We start from the raw sequence: 19977 nt of genomic DNA, 5'->3' as shown, positions 1-19977 counted from the left end.
ATCAAATATTCAAACTGCGTGCGGCGTCAATCAATTGGCGAAAAAAAGGGGAAATAGGGGAAGGGTTGGAGAATTTCCGCTGCGACAGTCAGACAAGAGCGAAAAGAATAACTCTGAATGCAAATGCAGTGTTCAGTTGTTGGTAGTGCTGGAAATATAGTCATAGACCATGGCCAAAACGTCGTGACTCGACGGCAAAACTTCACTTTCGCTGTGGCCAGTTTTTCCCATTCAAATGCAAACAAGTTACAACGGACAGGGGCGCAGAGGGTTGGTACGTTACGCCATTTGACGCATACAAAATGTCCTTGAAACGAGCTGCCCGTAGTGCCCAGGTGAATGTGAATATGAGTGGGTTTGGAGATGGGATTGGGATTGGGATTGGGACTGTGATGGAGGGATATAGCGTGGTAATCCCTGGCCCTGACAGGTGGCAAAATCTGACTTTGAGTTTGCTGTTGTGCTTTGCATTCTCGATTTGCGGCGGCCGTTTCAAATTGATAAATTAAGTTGGAAGGTAGTCAAAAAGGTGCAGGAACTCACCGAAGTGGAAATGTTCTAAAAAGACTTTTCACAAAAATAAACAAAGGCTGCAGTAACATAAAGAAATCACAACTATATGGAGTAGCTTTCCAATGTTAGCTGTGGACTTCAAATTCCTAATTCCCCTCACGAAATGATATCCATTAAAACTACTCGATTGGAGGGCGCTGGGATCGAAGTAAAGACGGTGAGGGAACTTTAAGAAGGCTCTACCCCCTGGTAAATGCCGTCAAATGCAGGCGGAATGCGCTTTGCATTCGTAATGAGCTTTGACTTTTGGCTTCAGTTGCATTTTCGAGCTTCACTTGCAGTTCGCAGGGAAAATGTCGCAGGAAATGGGATTTGCGGTTTTCTTGCGGCTTTCCCTTTGTTGCCATTGCGGTTTGCGGCTATGTTGAATCAAGTGTTATGATAGGTATCCTTGCTATTTGGCTGCCAACAATGCCTGCAGCCATTAAGCTCAAGAATACCCAAAAGTGAGCGCCATCAAATAGGCAACACTTTCACGGCTGCTCTTTTAAAACGCCACCAAAAGTGGAAAATAGAAAAACCGTTTATAGGAGCTGTAGAAAAACTTTCTCTGCTGTTTGTTCTTATTTTAGATGCTAAATTTAGACGGAAAGTTTAAAGTTGAACCGCTTCACCCGCCACCGTCATGAATTCCCACAACTGACGTCAGACGTTCGGCTACAAAAAGTGCAATATTTGAATATTCAATTAATTTATGCATTATCCAGACACACACCCATACACCCAAACGGAGTGGCAGGTTGAGTGGGTGGTTCGAAAATTCCATTGCATAGCAGAGAGGCGTCGAGTGCAAAACACAGAGATTTCAGCTCGAGCGCCTGTATGTATGCACTTTTGAGTGAAAGTGTGGGTGTTCTTGATTTAGTTCAGTGTTGGTGGTCCTGAGTCGACTGTATGCGTGAGTGTATGTAAGTATCTGTGTGAGGTAGCCACGCACCGCGACCAGAAAAAGAGAACACGCCCCCAGTTGGCAACCAGTGAGCGAATCGACCCTCGACCAACCCCTTGGTTCAAGTTCAATGCAATCTGCACCCACTGTCGCCGGCGACCTTGAAGATTTAACCACGCGAAGCGGAGGAAGAGAAAGCGATGGAACATGCTAGCAACAATAATGAACAAGGTAAACCCCGGCAATTAAAGCCAGCACGTCACAAATTGTTTAATTTGCAGATAATATGCAGGGGATAACATTTAAAACAACCTTTGAAACAAACAATTGATTTCTTTCGGGGTTTTCCCCCTCATGGCGGAATAGCCGATTATGCCATGGAAATTGGCGGGAAACCGAGAAAACCAAACTAATTCTGTGATACAACAAACAACGTTTGTCTATGTCTTTTTCTCTCAACCCTCATGGCTCGCTGTTTAATTAGTTTATGAACTTCCACAACAACAAGTTGTGCAATGCCAGGAAAATCTGAGGAAAATTAGATAAGAACAACCACAAGTGGCGGAAAAGCTGATTCACTTGAGGCGCTGTTCGTTTATACTAAACATATCCGAATAGTTTTGCTTACAATCTGTACTTTTTAGAATAATATCTTCTTATTCTGATAGTGCATTTAAATCTACGATATGATCTATAGAAATTCGCTTAAAAACATAGTTAGTAAGGTATAATAAATAATAGAATGATTACTAGATACAAACCGATATTAAAGATTGAATAACGCGTGTTTGCATTACAGCACCTGGCAGATTGTTTTTTTTCATCACACGCGTCGTATGCGTAATATTTAGAGTCAATAACAAAGGGTGTAAGCAATGGATGAACAACCGAACAACAACTCATTTAATAAACATAGCTACACACATTCCCAAATGTCAAAAAGAAATGGAGACTCTCAACTAAAGTCCCGTGTAAATTCTAAATGCTGTAAATTAGCATTTATTGCCAGTGGGACAACTAGAACGAGCTGAAAAAGTGATACGGGGCACAGGAATATTTCGATAGAATCATCTATACGGCTGGAAACTGCTCCAGTGGCGTGCATAGGCAGGCTGCACTGTAAGGCAAGCAGAGCGAGCGACAAAAGTGATAAACAAACATGACAAAAAGTCAACAATTCCCGGTTTCAACCGCACACAATCCAATTAGAATAAGCTCGAAGAGCAATCACCAGAGCGAGGGAGAAACAGCGAGATCCCCAGAGAGAGCGCGAATTTCGCAATAATAATCACAAACACACTGAGAAATATCACAAAGCTATTATATATGTCTCGTAAATAACGAAATGATCTTCATCCAAATAAGTTTCAATTCTCACATTAAAACTGACATAACTAATCTTATGCGAGTGAATTCCAGATTGATGACCACTGCTGACATTATTCTCAGTGCATCGGAGCTGGCTGCATAATGACATCACACCAGCGATAAGAGCGAGGGAAGCGGTGGCGGTACGTATATGACATCAGCGTGTGCACGATTTGTTAACAGTTAAACGCCCGACAGCTGAGGGGGCGGCAAAGAGGGGGCCGTCGTATTACCGCCGATCACTGATCGAGCAAGCAAAACTTTCGGCGGCTTTTTAGTTTCACGTGCCGAGCGAAAAGTTGGACAAACAAAATCTTGAGCCCCCATTTCTGCTGCTCATTTTTCGGACATCGCATTAAGCTTTAATTGACGTTTAACGACTCACGCGTGAAATCTCTTGAGAACCGGTTGTCTTCTATTTGTTGTGCTTAGCTATTATTCCCAGTGTCTCTTTTTTTATATGTGTATGTACATATGTGTACATATGTATTTTTTGTTGTCCAAAAGACCGCAGAAAGAGACAACACCAGTGGCCACAAATCATATGGAATACTTTGTGAACCTGTCGCCTCTAATATTTTCATTATTGATTTATTTGCTTAGCTGCTTTATCATGCCCACCCCTCATATTTTTCGCCTCCCTCCGGCATCGAAAATCTATCCACTCACACATTCGCTCTTTCGAGGGCCTTGTGCGTAACCATTTTTCGGTATTTGATTAAGATTTTTATTATATTTCTTCTTATTTGTATTTTTTCCGCTTGCGGCTGCCGCTGCTGCTTCCGAAGACGTGTTGTTTAAAAACTCATTTCTTATATGATTCCGATGTCAGATTAACTGTGTTTACTATATGTTTTCCGTACCTCTCTCGCTCGGCTTCTTCGATTTTTATTCTTTTATTTCTGCCCAATTGACACCTTAATCACCGGGACACGATGAGCAGAAAATGTCAGAGTCTGAAAGCTGTCAAAGCAAAGAATTCTTCTTATTCCTCTACTCTTTGTGCTACGAGGTATGCGTCATTCGAAATGTTTCAGATAATATGGTACTATAAGTATTGGGGGCATATCAGACATTGTTTACTTTGTACAGTTATTCCAACCATTGGGTTTAATTTGCTTTTAAGTTTTAATATCCTTAGCGTTTCATATTAATACTTCTATTGCACACTTCTTGCACATTTCCTAACGAAGCTTTATCGCTTATCGCTAGGAACTTACTTCATCGTAATGATATTATCAGTTTATTCGAGCTGTTAGATAAATACCGTGGAAATCTCCCAGAATGAACTCAATTTCCGCACTTCAACTATGCAATGTTTGCTTTGTTCAGTGGACTCCACTTGAGAGCTTTTGAGACAAGAGCAGACGATTTTGGAGGGTTGTCAAATAGCTGAAGAACTCCCCAATGACGTCAAGACAACAGGGGACAAAAGAGAGGAGAAGAGAAGAGCTAGAGAGTTAACTACAGATTGGCCCCAATCTCTGAATTCCAAAATAGTCACACTAAAAATAGTTATCTCATGCAAAACCCTGTTATCTCCATTATCTGCCAGACGGATGCCCGTTAGCCAAACAAATATAATAACTGCGAAAAGAGAATTCTTTCTATTCATTAATAATGGTTAGCCCAATTGAAGCAATTAAATCAAGTCGATTCTAGTTCGGGTTGCCAAAGATTTTTCAGCGAAGACAAGACCGTGACGTGGCAAACCGACCTCCAAAACACCCCCTCTTACCAACCCCCTATCTCCATCTGTAGCTGTCTCTACGACCTCATCGAATTGCTAATGATCCCAAGGTGATACTTCAGCTGCTTCATTATTTTTTTATTTATTCTTTTTTCGATTATAAATTCATAACAAAGAAAAAATTTGATGGAGAGGGATGGAGAGAGAACATTTTGGCAAGACCAATATTTATTTATTTAATTTTTGGATAGCCAAACAATCGTGTTCGCAGCGCACTAGAAACTTATTAACTGAAAAGCTTGAGTACGAAGATGAGTTGTAGTTTTTGTGATTTGATCAAGTGCCACCAGTTCCTTTAAAGGTCTCGAGAAATTCCAGACACAAATGTTTTCGCTTTTTACGCATCAGCACAAATTAAGTCACTTTATTGCTCATTTACATTCGCTTAAACTTTGCTTGATTAAAAAGTTTGCCTTTGTTTTTGCAGCAATTGAATTGGCTGTCTGTGGCCAAACTTTGCGTCACATTAACTTTAAGTATGGTTTGATCACTATAAAATGCGGTGAATCTTTTGCTGACCAAATCGTTTTGCTTAAAGAAAGTACTGTGATTAAAACAGATGAATTGCCTACTTGGTAGCTTGCACACTCATATACCGACATAAACACGTGTTAAAACTTGGTCCTGAACCACTTTTTCCAAATGATAATCGAAATACCAATTCAGCCGCAGTTTTTACACAATTTTCGTATTGACTATAAATTCAAATATCAACACAAAAATCTCTATAACCCCTGAAAGTGTGTGTACATTTGTTTAAGACTCAACACGCAACTGTACATTGTCAATAAGCCAGCCGTTTTCGACTTGGCTCCTTTAACGCTTAACTGGAGCTAGATACGTATAAACATATAAACCTATTAAGGACATTATTTTTGTTTTCTATAAAATCGGTTCTGCGTGCACCTCCTACTAATACTAATACGAAGGTTACCAGTTGAAGGACTGTAGTTCATTGCTAGTGTCATCATAGGTGATTTTCCCCAAAAGACCTCCCCCAAAAAAAGAAACCCATCTGGTGGAGTCCCAAGCATTTATGGATGACCTATAATTTGGATAATTCATTAGCTCACACACAGACTACATGGCTTTCTTCTTTTGGCTATGGTCACTTCGAATCGAATTGTGTGTCTGAGCATTGTTTGCTCTCTAATTGTCCCACTATATTTATCCGGTCTAAAATTAGAGTTATAAATGTCTATTTGAAGGTTGACCAGTTGGTGGTCAAGAGTGGCATTTTATCCACACTCAACACTTAAGCGCATTAATTTCCAAGCAATTTTGTGGTTCATCCTGCACCATTAGTTAAAGTAGGCCCTGGCTAATGTCTAAGCTGTGACCATTTCCCGTTGCCCAGATTCTAATGATCGTCCGCTGAGAATGAGACAAAACTGTTCCCTGCACACCATATGGATAGACACACTGAATGTGCGGAGTGTATTTAAGCGGCTTAATGAACCATTTGGAAACTTTCACAGTCATCAAACATTATGATGTTGGCGATTTTTGGCACTCCACGCCACAAGTGGAACAAATCAAGTATTTTTTCGAGTTTGCTTTTTCGCCTTTTGGACCTTTTTTTGGCTTTTTTCAAGTACCATATTTTGAGTCTTTGATTTCTCGAATGCCCTGACTTTAAATATAAAACTTGATCCTCAATTTTGCTATTTTAAAATATATTTTAAATTGAATGGACTTCATTAGAAAGAGTCTTCTAATATTGTCCATTTTAATATTAATATATAGATCTTACTATGACTTAATCTTTTGAAAATCTATAGAATGCCAGTGTCGCCAGAGGAGGACTTATGTTCTGACACCCATTTCCCAGGACTGATGCTCAATTTATAATAGCAACATGTAATACCCTACTCCCACTTGAGCCATAAAAACCCGTTCAACTAGCTGGGCTCAAGTGATCAATGCCATCAAAAGACAATTACCAGCGCTAGCCAAAAACAATTTCCTCCCCCTCAACCCACAATCTGAAACGAAACTGCAATGCCCAGCGATGATGATAATGATCTGGCAAAAAGAACGAGCAGAAGCAAAGAGGCAAAAAGCCAGACAAGCCAAACACGGCCAAAGATCGGCAATCAAGTGGCCACTTCCAACCGTCCATCCATCCATCCAGCAGTGTGTGTGCCAATCCCACCACAATAAACTTCTGCAGTGGAAAACGAAACCAAAATCGAATCGCAAAGCGGCAGGGCGAAAGCTTGAACACGAGCACCTGGCCTAAAAATAGCAACCGCTCATTAGAAATGGCTATAAATAGATGGCGGCATTAAAGCGCGCCAACCTGTGGCACAGTGGAGTGTCGATGGAGCGGAGACCGGAGTAAAAGGCGGCGGTGAAGAGGTTGAAGTGCGACACATGACGTATACGCACTGTGGTGCATTTTCTGCTGCAATCTGGTTATCTCGCGAATCGCAATCCAGCTACTGCACTAGTTACGAGCTAGTATACGTGACGAGTTTGGGGCACAGGAAAACAGGTATTCTTCATTTGGGGGCTTGAGGAATTCCGAGGGGGGATCCCTACTGGCATATCATGTCCGCACGTAATTGAAGTTGAGGTAGTCCAAGATAACTTTTTTTGTGTGTGGAGCCCTTTGAATCATAAAGACAGTAAATATTTACTGCTAGTGAAAAAGAATACTGAGAAAAAAAGAAAACGTACCGTAATACTGATCCATTTTTTAAAAGCTTCAAGCCCAGATACATACTATACATTGCAATTGATCTATCCCTCCAAAGCAACTAAATTATTTAACTCCATCCGTAAGAACTACACTTCGAGCTAATTATCTTCAAATTCCACGGAATATTCCTAGCATTTAAAAGGACCAACTGGCCCAAATAATTTTGATGGGACAAGTTTATATGCGCATTTAATAAGCTCGTGACGAAACAGAAACAAAGATCTGTTTCTGCGGCAGTCCCCTGACAACTTTTGGCGAGCATAATTTTAAACAATTTAGTTAACTTCCACCAGCATTTCATGCTGTTTGCATAAAGCAAATTCGCTTTGGGCAAGGTTGAAGGTGGGTCCTCCAGGAGCTGGGAAAACCCAGGATCAGGGACACGCGCAATGCGAGGACTCGGGCAAGGTAAACGATGTAAATTAAACAGCGGGAGCAACAACAACTGAGAGCCCACGGTGGGCGTTGACCAAGGGTGGGTTGACGGTGCGAGGGGTGAGACACTTAAACAGGCAACATACACATTTAAAACCCCCAATAGAAACCTATTATATCCAACGTTTGGCGCATTATGTATACATGTTATAGCATAACTTTATAAGTATATGTACATACATATAATGTAAATGCATTCGTATATGCAATGGAAAATACATTTTCAATGAATGCTCTTTAAAATAATGTTAAGAGCTAAAAGGACTATTTTTTCGAGTGCATACAAATGGGAAGCAGAGGGCCAACAACAAGCACAATAACGAATAACAAGCCAAAGGCATGCGAAACAGCAAAAAGCAGGAGAAACCCAATAACATAAAAGCAAAAGAATTTTTGCCAAAGGATGATGGCCAACCTGCAAAAGGGGTGGCGAAGGGAAGGGCGGACAAGTAGAAAAACCCGCTTACAGCAGCGAAGAAAAAACAGCGATGCCAAGCCAACCAACGACCTTGATAAGTTTTACACAATGAGAGCAGGAGAAAGAGAGCGAGACCCCAGCAAAAGGAGCCTCCTCTCTCCCGCTGTGGAAAAAAGGGCGACAGGGAGAGAGGCCACCGCAATCGATGCCCCAAAAGTGGTGAGTTTAGCCACGCGCGAGAGCGGTATCTCCCTTGCTCTCTCATCAACAAGTGGCTCAGCTGTGAGTGGGCTGGTCAGAAGTGGTGAGGGGCGATGGGTGGCGGGGGGCGTTAGGTAGCTCCTTACTCAATTCGTTTTTTTGTGTCTGTGTGTCATAGAGCTGGCGCTCTCTTTCTCTCTCTCTCTCTATCTCTTTGATAAACAGCCAGTGGTGAGTTTGTTTTCCTCTTTACAGGCTGATTATCATATTCTGCGTTTTATTATTGAATTTCTCGAAAATTGCTCGATTGTGTGTGTGTGACGCATGTGTAAAGTGCGGCGCACAAATTGATAGAACTGCCGCCCACCACCCCCCTTTTGCAACCTTTTACCACCCTCCCCTGTTATAAAAAACAAATTCCGCCAGTTAGTCTGTGAAGTATTTTTGTTTTCCTCTCTCTCTCTTTCCTCGCAGTCAGCTGCCAAATCAGCTGTCTTATTTGAGGCAAATTCATTTGATATTATTTAACAATCTAAGTCACAAACGGAGAATAGAAAGCTGGAGATTGAAAAACTTGTAAACGGAAAATTTTGACCTGCTCTATGGTAAGTGGCAAACAACTGGAGTCGCCACAAGCAAAAAAAAAAGGAAAATGCAGAACAACATGAGCAAGTTGAACAACAACAACTGGCTTCATTGTAGTAGTTATGTACCTGCAACGTGCCTGAAATTTCAAAAATGCAATATCAAAACCAACGCGGAACCAGAAAAAAGCGCGTTTGGGATGCACGAATTAGGCAATACCCTCTAATTTGTGAATGTCTAATATAATTGCTTGAACTATATTACTACAGATTACTACTTTCATTAAGAAAGGATTATTGTTTTTGCATCGCAATGTTATATTTTAGGTTTCTTTAAGACGGGTTTTTAACTTCTTTTACTTTAACTTTGTAATTTTTTAGACTAAAAAATGGTTGAATTCGGATAATATGATGTGGGATGTTGGTTTAAATAAACTGAATAGTAAAAATATCTAGTAAAAACGCCTGATAGGAAGGTGGTAGATGATGATGATTTCATCCTTTGCAACCGTAAGACCTTTACCTATAGAGTATCCTAAGCGCCGTGCTGCACTTGCAACAGCCAAACGAAACGAAACCGGACTCAACTGGACGCCCGCCCCTCGCACACACACCCATTAAGTGCTCACAAACACTAGTGCCATACATACATACACACACTATATCTATATAGACGACGCCTAGTTGAGCATTTTGAACGACAACTACAGCGGACAAGCCATAATTAATCAGGCCTGGCCGGCAATATTTTACAAAAGCGAAACAAAAATTCCTCAACGATTTGCCAGACTGAGTTTCTGAAGATCCTTAACTCAAAAATTTGCCTACATTGTTGCCAGTTTTCCAATTTACCTTATCAATTGGCCAATAACACGTGCATTTCCCTGGCACTTGCTGCGTTCCATTTGGTTGAGTCAATCGCACACTTCCTAATCACAAACTAATTCTAACAAATCGCTAGAAACTTGTTTCTTTCCATCGCAACATTAATTCGCATATTTTTACAAATTATATTAAAGCTTAAATACAGGGGTACATAAAATACATACACACATGGAGTATTAGAAGTTGACGTCGGCAACAGACATTCTGAAGTTTTCGTGTACTTTGAAAACTTGTTTTATTTATTTGCTTTCGGATTGTTCTGCCGTTGTTTGTAAGCTTATTGAACAATTATATTATGGCATATGAAACGACAATAGCTCAATAATATTTAGCTCGATGTTTGCATGTGCCAACAACGAAGAAATAATGTGACTAACCTGTGAGGGCTTACGTTGCTCTCACGTTTTAGGCTTTAGTATCTCGTCAGATATCTGAGTACTAATCAACATACCGAAATATGTAAACTAATTTGTACAAGTATTTATGCAATAGAACAAATCTTGCTACAATTTTCCATTCATCACTTTTTGTATATCCATATGTATATGGATATATATGTATGTATATATCTATATGTACATATGTACATACATATGCCTTTTTTTCCCAAATTAGCAACTTTTCGTTTGTAAAAGTACAAGGTTTATAACAAAGTCACTTAAGTGAAAAAAATGATCAAATATTACAATTATAATACTAAAATTAGGTTTTCGTCCGTTAATAATTCTTATTAAATTTAAACTTTTCTATCGCGCAATGTAGTTGTTGTACCAAAAGTTTTCCAGACATTGTGGAAACTTTGCATTAAACATTTAGCATGCAAATAAAACAATTACAATAAATTATCGAAAAAAAACCCAGTTACCCGAGCTGAGATTTTGTAACAGCATTTCGTTGGGTTTTTTCTCACCCGCACGACTACAATGCAAATACATATGTGAGGTAATAATTGATGTCTTTTCGCGCAGTGTAAGTGGGGGAGGCAATGTCCGACTCTTGATTTTTTTTCTTAAGCTTCTCTTTAGTCAATTGTCCCTTCATTGCGGGAGAAAAATGGGAGGAAAGAATCAACAACTTAATTCTATGCTGCCTGTGGATAAGACGATCTGATATGCAAACAAAGCTATTAAGTTGGGAATTGGAGTTTGAGCTCTATATCAAATTGATATGAAAGGGTGAAATATATACAGTTGACCATCTATAACTTTAATCAGAGTTTATGAAATATGAAATTGAGAGCACATTCATTAAATAAAATAATACAATCTATATTGCATTGATAAAATCATGTAAACTGTTCCATTCATTAAGCCTAAGCCTACTGACTAAGAGATGCTAAAATTGGTGTTAGGTTGTATGATATATGTACATATAGAGAATCAATATCTGATGCGCTTTCTAGCTGACTTCAGTTGGCCACTCAGCAATCGACTTTTGGACCCAACGTTACAAGAAGTGCAATCGAAGTGGTGGAAGAAGTACCAGAAACAGAAAGGCTAAATTCAACTTACCGTCCGCAAGTTCAAGGCCAAATGGCGCTCTCCTGCATTGGCGCTCTCGCTTCTCTTTCGCTCACGCTCTGCGTGGGGCTCTGCGCTCTCTCTTTCTCCTTTCTGAGAGTCTTGCTGTGTTACATGTAAAAGAACTTTCGTTTTCCGCCTGCGAGGAATGGGATGGGGGGTTGGGTGGGCGAAGTGGCCCACATGCAACTGCCGTTAGCAGGTCCGTTGTTGTTTTTCTTTCGTTTTCGCACTTCTCTCGGCCTCTTCTGTTGCTGTTGTTGTTTTCTGTTGTTTGCCAAACAGGAGCGACTTTTGTAAATTAATTAACAACACTCGCACACTTACTCCCCACAAACACACTCACGCACACAGTTGCGTTCATCATGCGAGCGCGCGCTTCGAGATAAGCAAAGCAATTTATTTGCACTAAAATTTACTTTTGCGCGCTGAGCAAATCGTGGGCGAAGGGGGTGGGGAAGAGAGAAGAGCTCACCACACACACACTCACGCGACCGACGTAAGAGCGCACGTTTTCGCAGGTTTATAGGGTATTTAATTATACTGTCAGCGAGTTTTCGATCTGATCTTATGCATTTGGTTAGTTTCCGATTAGGAGTCTGCGTTTCGAAATCAATGCGATCGATTTAAAGTCTGATCAGATCGGTCCAATCGGAGCCTACGACGAAACAAGTCAACAACGGCGGAGCGCTACAACAAATGTGCTTCGGGAGCTTTGCGCGGATGGGTCACACTCACGGGCAGTACGGTCACACCTGGCGATGACAGTTTAACGATGTATCGATTGTGCTTTCATGGCGATACTTGGCTGGCGCCAGCTTAAAAAATTAAAATGTTAAATTTAATATCCAGGCAAATTCACTTGTTTTTTTCTTATAACTAAGCGGAATTTAGATTAATTTTTCTGTCAATTTATATAACGTATTAATGTTTGCGTAAACTAATGGACAACATAAAACAGGATTTAAATTATAAATGTTTTATTCAAATGTCTCGCACTCACGCCACACACATAAAAATTTTAAGCACCAAGACTTACTTTAATACACATAAATATTCACAGCAATGGGAGATTAGCTTTCAGAGCGTCGAACTCCTTCTTTTCTAAGGGCTTAAGATGTGTTCCCGAGAAGGGCGATTTGAACTCCAAATCGCGATGTTTGTTGACCAGAACTTTCTGATCTGAGTATATCAGATTGATTTGCTGCTCTATTTGCTGTTGATCTGTCGGAAATCATAGATAGAAATAACATCTAGTGTACGAAGCTGTTACCTACCTTTCTTGAGCAGGTCCAATGCCTTTTCTCGCTCCATTTTGACTAGCATACTGCCAATCGTGATCCAAACTTTTTTGTCCTCCGACTTTTCCATCAGCCGCATTGCCTGCCGGGTTTCCTGGCGGCGTTTATCCATTACCGTCAGTTCCTGCTTGTTGACCAGAATTTTATCGGCCAACTCCTCGGTTTTGGTTATTATCTCAATACTTTTGTTCAGATCTATTTGCGACATGTTGCAAGTGATATTTCTTCAAACAGCTCTGAGCAAAACTCGAAAGTAAACAAAAGCATTGAAGTGAGACCCGAAAATGTACTAACGCCTTCTTAACAGCTGTTTGATCAGCGACGTAGAATTGAGGAGGGATTCATTTTACATACCAACAAATATAACCAATGTTCAACTGTTATCCCTTTCTTCTCGTTTCTAAGAAAGAACAGATAACATTTCAATTTAATATGTCACTAACGTATTGATAGTTCATTAAGTAATCAAATTTGTATAGAGGGCTTGTAGCATTGTAATTCCCGACACATACCAAATATGGTCACATTATAGCAATTGATCCCCTAGAAACACATCTTAACTGCGCCGCTGAACACATCACATCTCAATCGCAAGCAAAGATGGCCGCGTTTTAAGTAGATTTGTAGTTCCGAGACGAGGCGAGACGTTTGTTTACGAGCACAATTACACCGGACTGGATCTCTGCCAGCAATCGGGCACCTATATAACTTCAAAGGGACTCCAAAGCAATGCATTCCACCGACAGCGCCAAGTGCCAGGGCAGCAAGTCCTTGGCAATCTGTTGCCTGCTTCTGCACCTCCTACTCTTTATCCGACCAGCAGTGTCGCAGGTAAATACCAAGCCATAAACAAATCATTACGAGGTTGTTGGGTTTACGAGACCCATATCGCAAACATATGTTTGCAATGTGTGCACAGATGTTTAGCATATTGATTTTGCAATGGTGTGCACTTTGCATGTGTGCGTGGGAGCCGTTGCTCCGTGGCAATTATTTTGCTCCACCTGGACGCTAATCTTAATCTCATTGCCCCTCTTTCAGACTCAAAGTTCGCCGCGTTATCTGCAGAATGCGGACAACAACAGTAACAACAACGAACGCCTGCATCAGATTCTCAAGGGATCCGGGGCAGGATCGGGTGCCACGCAGCTTAACTGGCCTCAGCCGTCTAAGCAAACTAATCACGACATCAAGACTGAGCTGGCCAAGCTGAACAGCAGTGAGTTGACATTTTTTCATATTCGTATACCCTGTAGTTCACGGAAATCCGATCCCCAGCTTACGTCTACCAGAACGCCTGGCCGGCAAACAATGTTAAACTGGGTGCAGTGACAGCCGTAAGTTTCGACCTGGCCGGCAACGTGGTCATCTTCCATCGCGTGGACCGCGTTTGGGGACAGAACACTTTCGACTACATGAACCAGTTCCAGGAGAAGTACCGCGGACCCATAAGAGAGAGCACCGTTCTCGCACTGGAGCCCGCAACAGGCAAAGTGCAATATGACTGGGGAAAGAACTTGTAAGAAATCATAACTTCCTTGCACGGTACTTTGGGTAGTTCAGGATAGTGTTTATTCGATTGCAAATATTAGTTTGCAGGGTTGTACCGTAGTACACCCATTCGTTGGAGTCGATCTGGCCATGTCCGATCAATATGCCATAAACATTTTAACCCAGCCCACAATCCCCCCGAAATGCCACTAGCTGAGTAACGGGTAACTGATAGTCGAGGATGTCGCCTATATCGTTCTCTATTGTTCTTGGTACTCATTTTTAGTCGCGTTGTTTTGTGTTTGTACCTCTAGTGCTTTTCGTTGTAATTATCTGGTGCAGTTAAATTAAATTGGCAGTAAAGGCATTTTATATTTGTAAGTTCAAAAGTTCTATTTTGTAAGATTTGGCCTTTTAAAGGCTTGCCTTATAAGTATGCCCTCCCTTATTAAATCCCATCTCACCCACAGTTTTTATATGCCACATGGCCTAACCGTGGACCCCGAAGACAACGTGTGGCTAACAGACGTTGCCATGCACCAGGTTTTCAAGTTCCCGCCCCGTGGAGGCGATGGAAAACCAGTGCTGACTCTGGGCGATGCCTTCCAGCCCGGCTCCGGACGAAAATTCTGCAAGCCCACCTCGGTGGCGGTTTTGGATAATGGCGACTTCTTCGTGGCGGATGGATACTGCAATGCCCGCATTCTTAAGTACTCACGAGAAGGCGAACTCATCCTCTCCTGGGGACGGAACAGCTTTTCTGGCATATCCTACGACGTGGCGCCCAAGAACTTCTTCGCGATTCCCCACGCTCTGACTCTTGTCCCAGAGTTGCAGCTGCTCTGCGCAGCTGATAGGGAGAATGGGCGGGTACAGTGCTTCTCCTGGAACAATGGCACCTTTCACTCGCAGTACCACAACCAGCTGATAGGGGACCGCCTCTTTAGCATGGCTTACACCCCGGCAGCGGGTGAGTGGATAAATCTCCTTTTGGTATCGGTGTTCATGAGGTGTCATAAGAATCTTTCCACGGTTTCTTTAAAATGTTGCCTCTCTAGATTTCATTATTCACACCACTATAACAGATCATCTTTTGTACAAATCTTACCCCTAAATGTATTCATTTTCCGCTGCAGGTGGGCAGCTGGTCATTGTGAACGGACCAGCCGCCGAGTTAGGCATACATCCTGAGCACTATAACGAGGTGCACGGCTTCGTGCTAAGTATGCGCAGCAAGCAACTGGTGTCTAAGTTCGGTCCCAATAACCTGGAGTTCCAGAACCCACACGACGTGGCCGTTACAGCCGACGGCAATGAGATCTACGTGGCCGAGCTGAACCCTATGCGCATCCACAAGTTCGTGCACCGATCGCTCGCCAAACCAATGTCCTTGTCGGCCACCAAGGACTCTAGCAACAGCGCTATTAGCCGAGCTGTGGTAATGAACCAGGCTACTCCAGAGGCTGTGCACCACCCCAGTGGCAAAGCCATTCTAGTTGCTTCGCTTATGCTCCTTTTTGCCGGCTCTACCTTTGCCTTGGCTTTGATCTTCGCGCGGCGAAGGAAACGAGGTAACCAAGCGAACAGCTCCGCTACGTCCAGCGACCTGGTGTACCGAAAGCTGACTGCTTCCAACCAGAGTCTGTGCTGATCGGCAGTGCTTACTCCTCACTCAATGTCCTGTGTTGTGCTGTCACACTTAACTGATGTAGTACCATGTAGTTATAAGTTCGAATTTGATATTTAATTTCACTTTTGAATCTCACTATCCACGCTTTTTTGGTGTCGTATATTAAACAGCATGTAAACTTTTTGTGTTTTTCGCATTCGTTAGCGTGTTACTTTTTGTTCAATATTTTTGTAACTAAAATTTAAACCGCATTTAGTGTTCCAAATTATACAAACAGTTTTATACAAAATACATAAGCATACCTACACAATTTCCGTTTATCCTTAAGTGTATTCTGTTTTCGTTTTCGGTTTGTTTCAGTGCACGCCAGATCGCAGATCTATGCATGAACTAAAAATGGAATGGGATTTCCAGTGTTATTGCTCATATAAATCCTATGGTAATTGTTAGTTAATCAATTATACCAACATATCTCACAGGTTGCCTCCCTTTCGGAGCTCGCAGTCGTCGTCACGCGTGGGAGAAAAGCGATGGCTTCAAGCTGGGCGGACTTCTCGATCGGGATCGCAACGGATTCGAGAAGCTGGACCAGCAGGCCAGCGACGAAGAGCAGGAGACGAAGACACTGGCGAGTGCCCAGTATGCCTAGGCGAAGGACCAAGACTTACGCAGCTAACAAAGCATTCCTAGTTCTAACTACCTGTACCTCATTGAAATACCGACCTAGTTTTACTTGAGCTATATGTGTGTACTTTAGGTGACTTTATTTACCTTCTTTGGGGTGCATATCGCAGAGAATTCCGATTGGGGAGTATTTACTTTATTTATTTAAGGTTGTAAGCCATTTTTAAAACGTATTTTATACATGTTATTTATGGAAACCTTTTTATGCGAGTATTCCAAACACAAGGCGAACGATCTTACTCGTTAGCTTTTAATTTATTTATAAATTATTCAAATTCTTTATTTAAAAGAACTACACTTTAAAATGTATGCTTAAAACTGTTTTAATCAACGATCCATGAGCTCGAAAATATCTGAGATATAGTAGGTGCCACAGAGTCTATTGACTTGACCACATCCTTTAGGTCGAAAAATTTGTTTAAATTCATTTTTTTTCGAATTAAATCGAAGTTCTCCGCGAATGCGCCTAATATCTTGCGATTAATTTGCCAAAAGGAATATAGTCGTATAAATCTGTCATAGTGCGTATTTTGATTATTTAAAGTCTGCGGCTTAACTAGATTTCGTTATAAATAGGTGTACAACTTGTGTCGACTAATAAGGCCCCATAGTGGCGAATATAAACCCCCTACCTCTTTCCAGGTTGTCTCTATCCCAGAAGATCAGGCTTTAGCTTCTGGCTGGCGGTCAGACAACCTGGGCGAGGAAGCCCTCATTCTCCTCCGTTACAATAGCATCGATGTTGTAGAATATAGCATGCATAGCGATTACGAAGCAAGAAGCACCCAGTGTCCAAAACAAAACCGCTCCCGCGCCCACCAGGAAAAGCACAGGTGCCGTCGCCAGATTGAGTGCGATGATCTGCTGGCTGGGCGTCAATTGTTGTCCCACGATGGTGATGTTGCTGTTGCGCACGCGCAACTTATGGCAGCCAAAAGCGGCAGCCAGGATGACCAGCAGTATACAGGGAGCCGTGATGCTGGAGAATGTAATTATTTAATGGGGTGTACGAAAAGGCATTTAGAATCACTCACAGGCAGTAGATCATCAGTACAAAAAAGATGAAAACGTAGTTGGCCTGAAAGTAGGAGAGATTCCGAATAACCCGGCTATTCAGCCGCTGCATGCTGACGGCCGTTTTGAAGTTGTTGATGTTGAAGAAGACTGCCCAGGGTCGTAGGGAGTTCCGGACCATTTGGAAGATCTGAAGAGGTGACGGAAGGTTCGATAGGGAGGGCAGGCTGCGGGTTTTAAGATTAAGATTAATTAGTTCCTATACCCTTGTTATGGGTCATTCACCTTTGAAGGTCCACGGAGAACCTGCCTCCTGAAGGCGGTGGCGGCTGCATATTGCCGGACAAGTTCCCGCTAGTCTGAGCCATTTCGAGTGTGCTTTCTTGGCCTCGTCGTAACCCTTATCTTAGAGACACGTCTTCGCTCCAATCTACGATTCTTCTTTCACAAGTGTGGGCGTTCTACAAGTGTGTAAAACTGTATCTTTGCAGTCGTCCCACTTGGTCCGAGAAGAGTTTTTCGGATGCTGCGGCGTTTGTGAAGCAACGAGGACTCTCCCGGGGTCACTTCTACATGCAGGCGACGACACTTTCGATGTGGATTTTACAATTTACTCTTAATTTGCTATGACATCGTTTTCTTTTGAGAAATAGTACACAAAGTTTGAAAAATCTGATGTGGCAGATAGTTCTAGGATTGTCGTTGCCGTGACGTGCAGTGTGGCCGGAGTTGCGAATGGGCAAATTCTCGAAATCAAGCAACTAAAAACAAATCCGATGCTCTGAATGCTATAAAATATTTCTCACGGTGTTTCAATATTGTAAGTCATATGATTCCAGCATATGTATTTATTTCTAAACATAATATTTATATTTTTCGTTAATGTAAGGGGAAACATAGCATTTTCATTACATAACCCATTATTTCTTTTAATAAAGCCAAGTTAATACCTTAACTTAAGGTAAACCATTTCTATGATTACCTTTCATATGAGTAGTCGTAACGAAATAAGTAGTTAGAATCTGCATTCTTGTAGGAGTGACAGGTTTGAAAAGAGTTAACATTTCCAATAATTTTGAATCACTTTATTTTACGAATAACACCACATAAGATTCCAACAAATTGCCGTATCCCTTATCTATTTTTAAGTCTAAGTCATGGGAAATATTTTCTTAATATTAATCATCATTAGTGGTCAATAGTCAATATTACTTTTGCTTGTCCGTATGTACGTCTATACGTTAACTTCAATGGATGGAGTTTAAAACTCCAAGATTGGACGACTATTGGATTGGACACATTTATAATGGTTAGACCCCATTTCAGCAATCTGTTAGATGTGTTAGATGTAAATCGCAGCCTTGTGAATCTAAGTACCCATATGAGAAATAATATCTTGTACATAGTTAAGGTTGGCTTTTCATAGACTGTATCTGCACAAAGATCTCTACTTACGTCCTCTACTACGTGATGGACATGGAACTATGGCGGCATAACGTATTGGTAGTGTGGCACTATTGATAAGAATTTTTAAGAAGTTCCTGTATGAATCAGATGTTTATTTTTTAATTTCAAGAAATGGAGACTTGACAGTTTAAAAAGAAATTTAATACACTGTACTTTCAGATTGTTTCGAAACTAAAAATAAATCGTCACGCGGTGTTAGCGTGGTGGTGTTTTTAAACGTAAAAATCTGTTAATTTAGGCGAGTGCTTCGACTATTAGATACCTCTTATTCAGGTTATGGAACTGCAACCGATGAAGATGGATGCAGCCAGCTTAAATTAAATGCTTTGGCATTTAGTAGGGAGTTAGTTCTTTTTTATAAACTTGTACTGCACTTTTGATAGGTTTTAACCCTTCTTGGCACCCAGAAGATAATTATTCTCACACATTGACGATTACTTTCAGCATGTGGGCGCTACATTTTAGCGTAGTAGGTGTTTTGGGCGTAATCAGGACGTTACACGGTTTTTTAACAAACTTGCGATGCGTAGGCGTCACTAGCACCTGCTTGCTTTCGACATTCATACGGACGGACAGACAAGCCCAGATCAAGTGGACTCGTGTTCTTCTACCCTTTACATAAATGGTATAAAAACTGAGTCACTGCTATAATTGAGATGTTTTAGAAATATCAGTAAAATTCATCCGAGGTAAAGTTATGTACTTGGTCCAGGTCTTATTCCGTGGGGACTTATAGCTACCATAGAGTGACTCATTTTAGCAATCCAGATAAGCTTACTTTTAAGACCAACTGGTTTTTGAATTCAGTCTTCGGCCAAGCTCCGACATACCAAGATGGTCTTGATTCAATTTTATTTCGCACTTCTACTCCAGGCGATTTCCTTGGTGAAATCTCAAAAAATTGGTAAATAGCGGCAAGGATATTTCAAGTAACAGTGTTTTAAGACTCGTCGAACGGTTCGGTATTATTTGCGGTGTTAATAAAAATAATTAATTTGCATTTACGATACTGTAAATTGCCTTGTAATTACAATGGGTCACACAATTAGACCTTCATAAAGTT

General features: G+C 41.3%; 4 protein-coding genes and 1 long non-coding RNA gene across 16 annotated transcripts in view; 1 reads left to right on the top strand and 4 right to left on the bottom strand.

Annotated features, from left to right (window-relative positions):
- The window catches only part of LOC122626235 (myocyte-specific enhancer factor 2), a 43367-nt gene extending 31324 nt beyond the window's left edge, over positions 1-12043 (bottom strand). For 5 of the 10 annotated variants that reach the window (XM_043806415.1, XM_043806417.1, XM_043806416.1 and 2 more), the window contains exon 1: positions 11319-12042. The gene's annotated coding sequence lies outside the window, so the exon portion shown is untranslated. Of the gene's footprint in view, positions 1-11318 lie in introns of all 10 variants that reach the window. The other 5 variants (XM_043806419.1, XM_043806423.1, XM_043806424.1 and 2 more) reach the window with 3 other exon arrangements.
- Positions 12044-12290: 247 nt separating this feature from the next.
- LOC122626239 lies at positions 12291-12898 on the bottom strand. Its single transcript, XM_043806428.1, has 2 exons — positions 12605-12898; positions 12291-12551 (listed from the first exon to the last, which is right to left on the bottom strand). Exons 1-2 carry the CDS (start codon positions 12834-12836, stop codon positions 12385-12387), a joined length of 399 nt encoding a protein of 132 aa, XP_043662363.1. The 5' UTR covers positions 12837-12898; the 3' UTR covers positions 12291-12384.
- A 285-nt stretch (positions 12899-13183) lies between these two features.
- Positions 13184-16952, top strand: LOC122626234 (peptidyl-alpha-hydroxyglycine alpha-amidating lyase 1). Of its 3 annotated transcripts, none has more exons than XM_043806412.1 (6): positions 13184-13459; positions 13670-13847; positions 13907-14147; positions 14590-15089; positions 15256-15690; positions 16229-16952. In XM_043806412.1, exons 1-6 carry the CDS (start codon positions 13358-13360, stop codon positions 16396-16398), a joined length of 1626 nt encoding a protein of 541 aa, XP_043662347.1. In that variant the 5' UTR covers positions 13184-13357; the 3' UTR covers positions 16399-16952. The 3 variants fall into 3 exon arrangements, with proteins under 3 accessions (XP_043662347.1, XP_043662349.1, XP_043662348.1); XM_043806414.1 differs by having other exon boundaries at positions 15256-15759; XM_043806413.1 differs by lacking the exon at positions 16229-16952 and adding an exon at positions 16110-16153 and having other exon boundaries at positions 13185-13459.
- Positions 16946-18160, bottom strand: LOC122626238 (prenylated Rab acceptor protein 1). The gene is made up of 3 exons (XM_043806427.1): positions 17733-18160; positions 17468-17674; positions 16946-17412 (listed from the first exon to the last, which is right to left on the bottom strand). Exons 1-3 carry the CDS (start codon positions 17813-17815, stop codon positions 17121-17123), a joined length of 582 nt encoding a protein of 193 aa, XP_043662362.1. The 5' UTR covers positions 17816-18160; the 3' UTR covers positions 16946-17120.
- A 321-nt stretch (positions 18161-18481) lies between these two features.
- On the bottom strand, positions 18482-19027 carry LOC122626240. Its single transcript, XR_006326693.1, has 3 exons — positions 18903-19027; positions 18660-18816; positions 18482-18597 (listed from the first exon to the last, which is right to left on the bottom strand). It is a non-coding gene; the product is annotated as an uncharacterized LOC122626240 (long non-coding RNA).
- Between the last annotated feature and the right edge of the window lie 950 nt (positions 19028-19977).

This window comes from Drosophila teissieri, chromosome 2L (assembly GCF_016746235.2).
Source record: "Drosophila teissieri strain GT53w chromosome 2L, Prin_Dtei_1.1, whole genome shotgun sequence".
NCBI lineage: Eukaryota > Metazoa > Arthropoda > Insecta > Diptera > Drosophilidae > Drosophila > Drosophila teissieri.
This window is presented reverse-complemented; position numbering and strand designations above follow the sequence as displayed.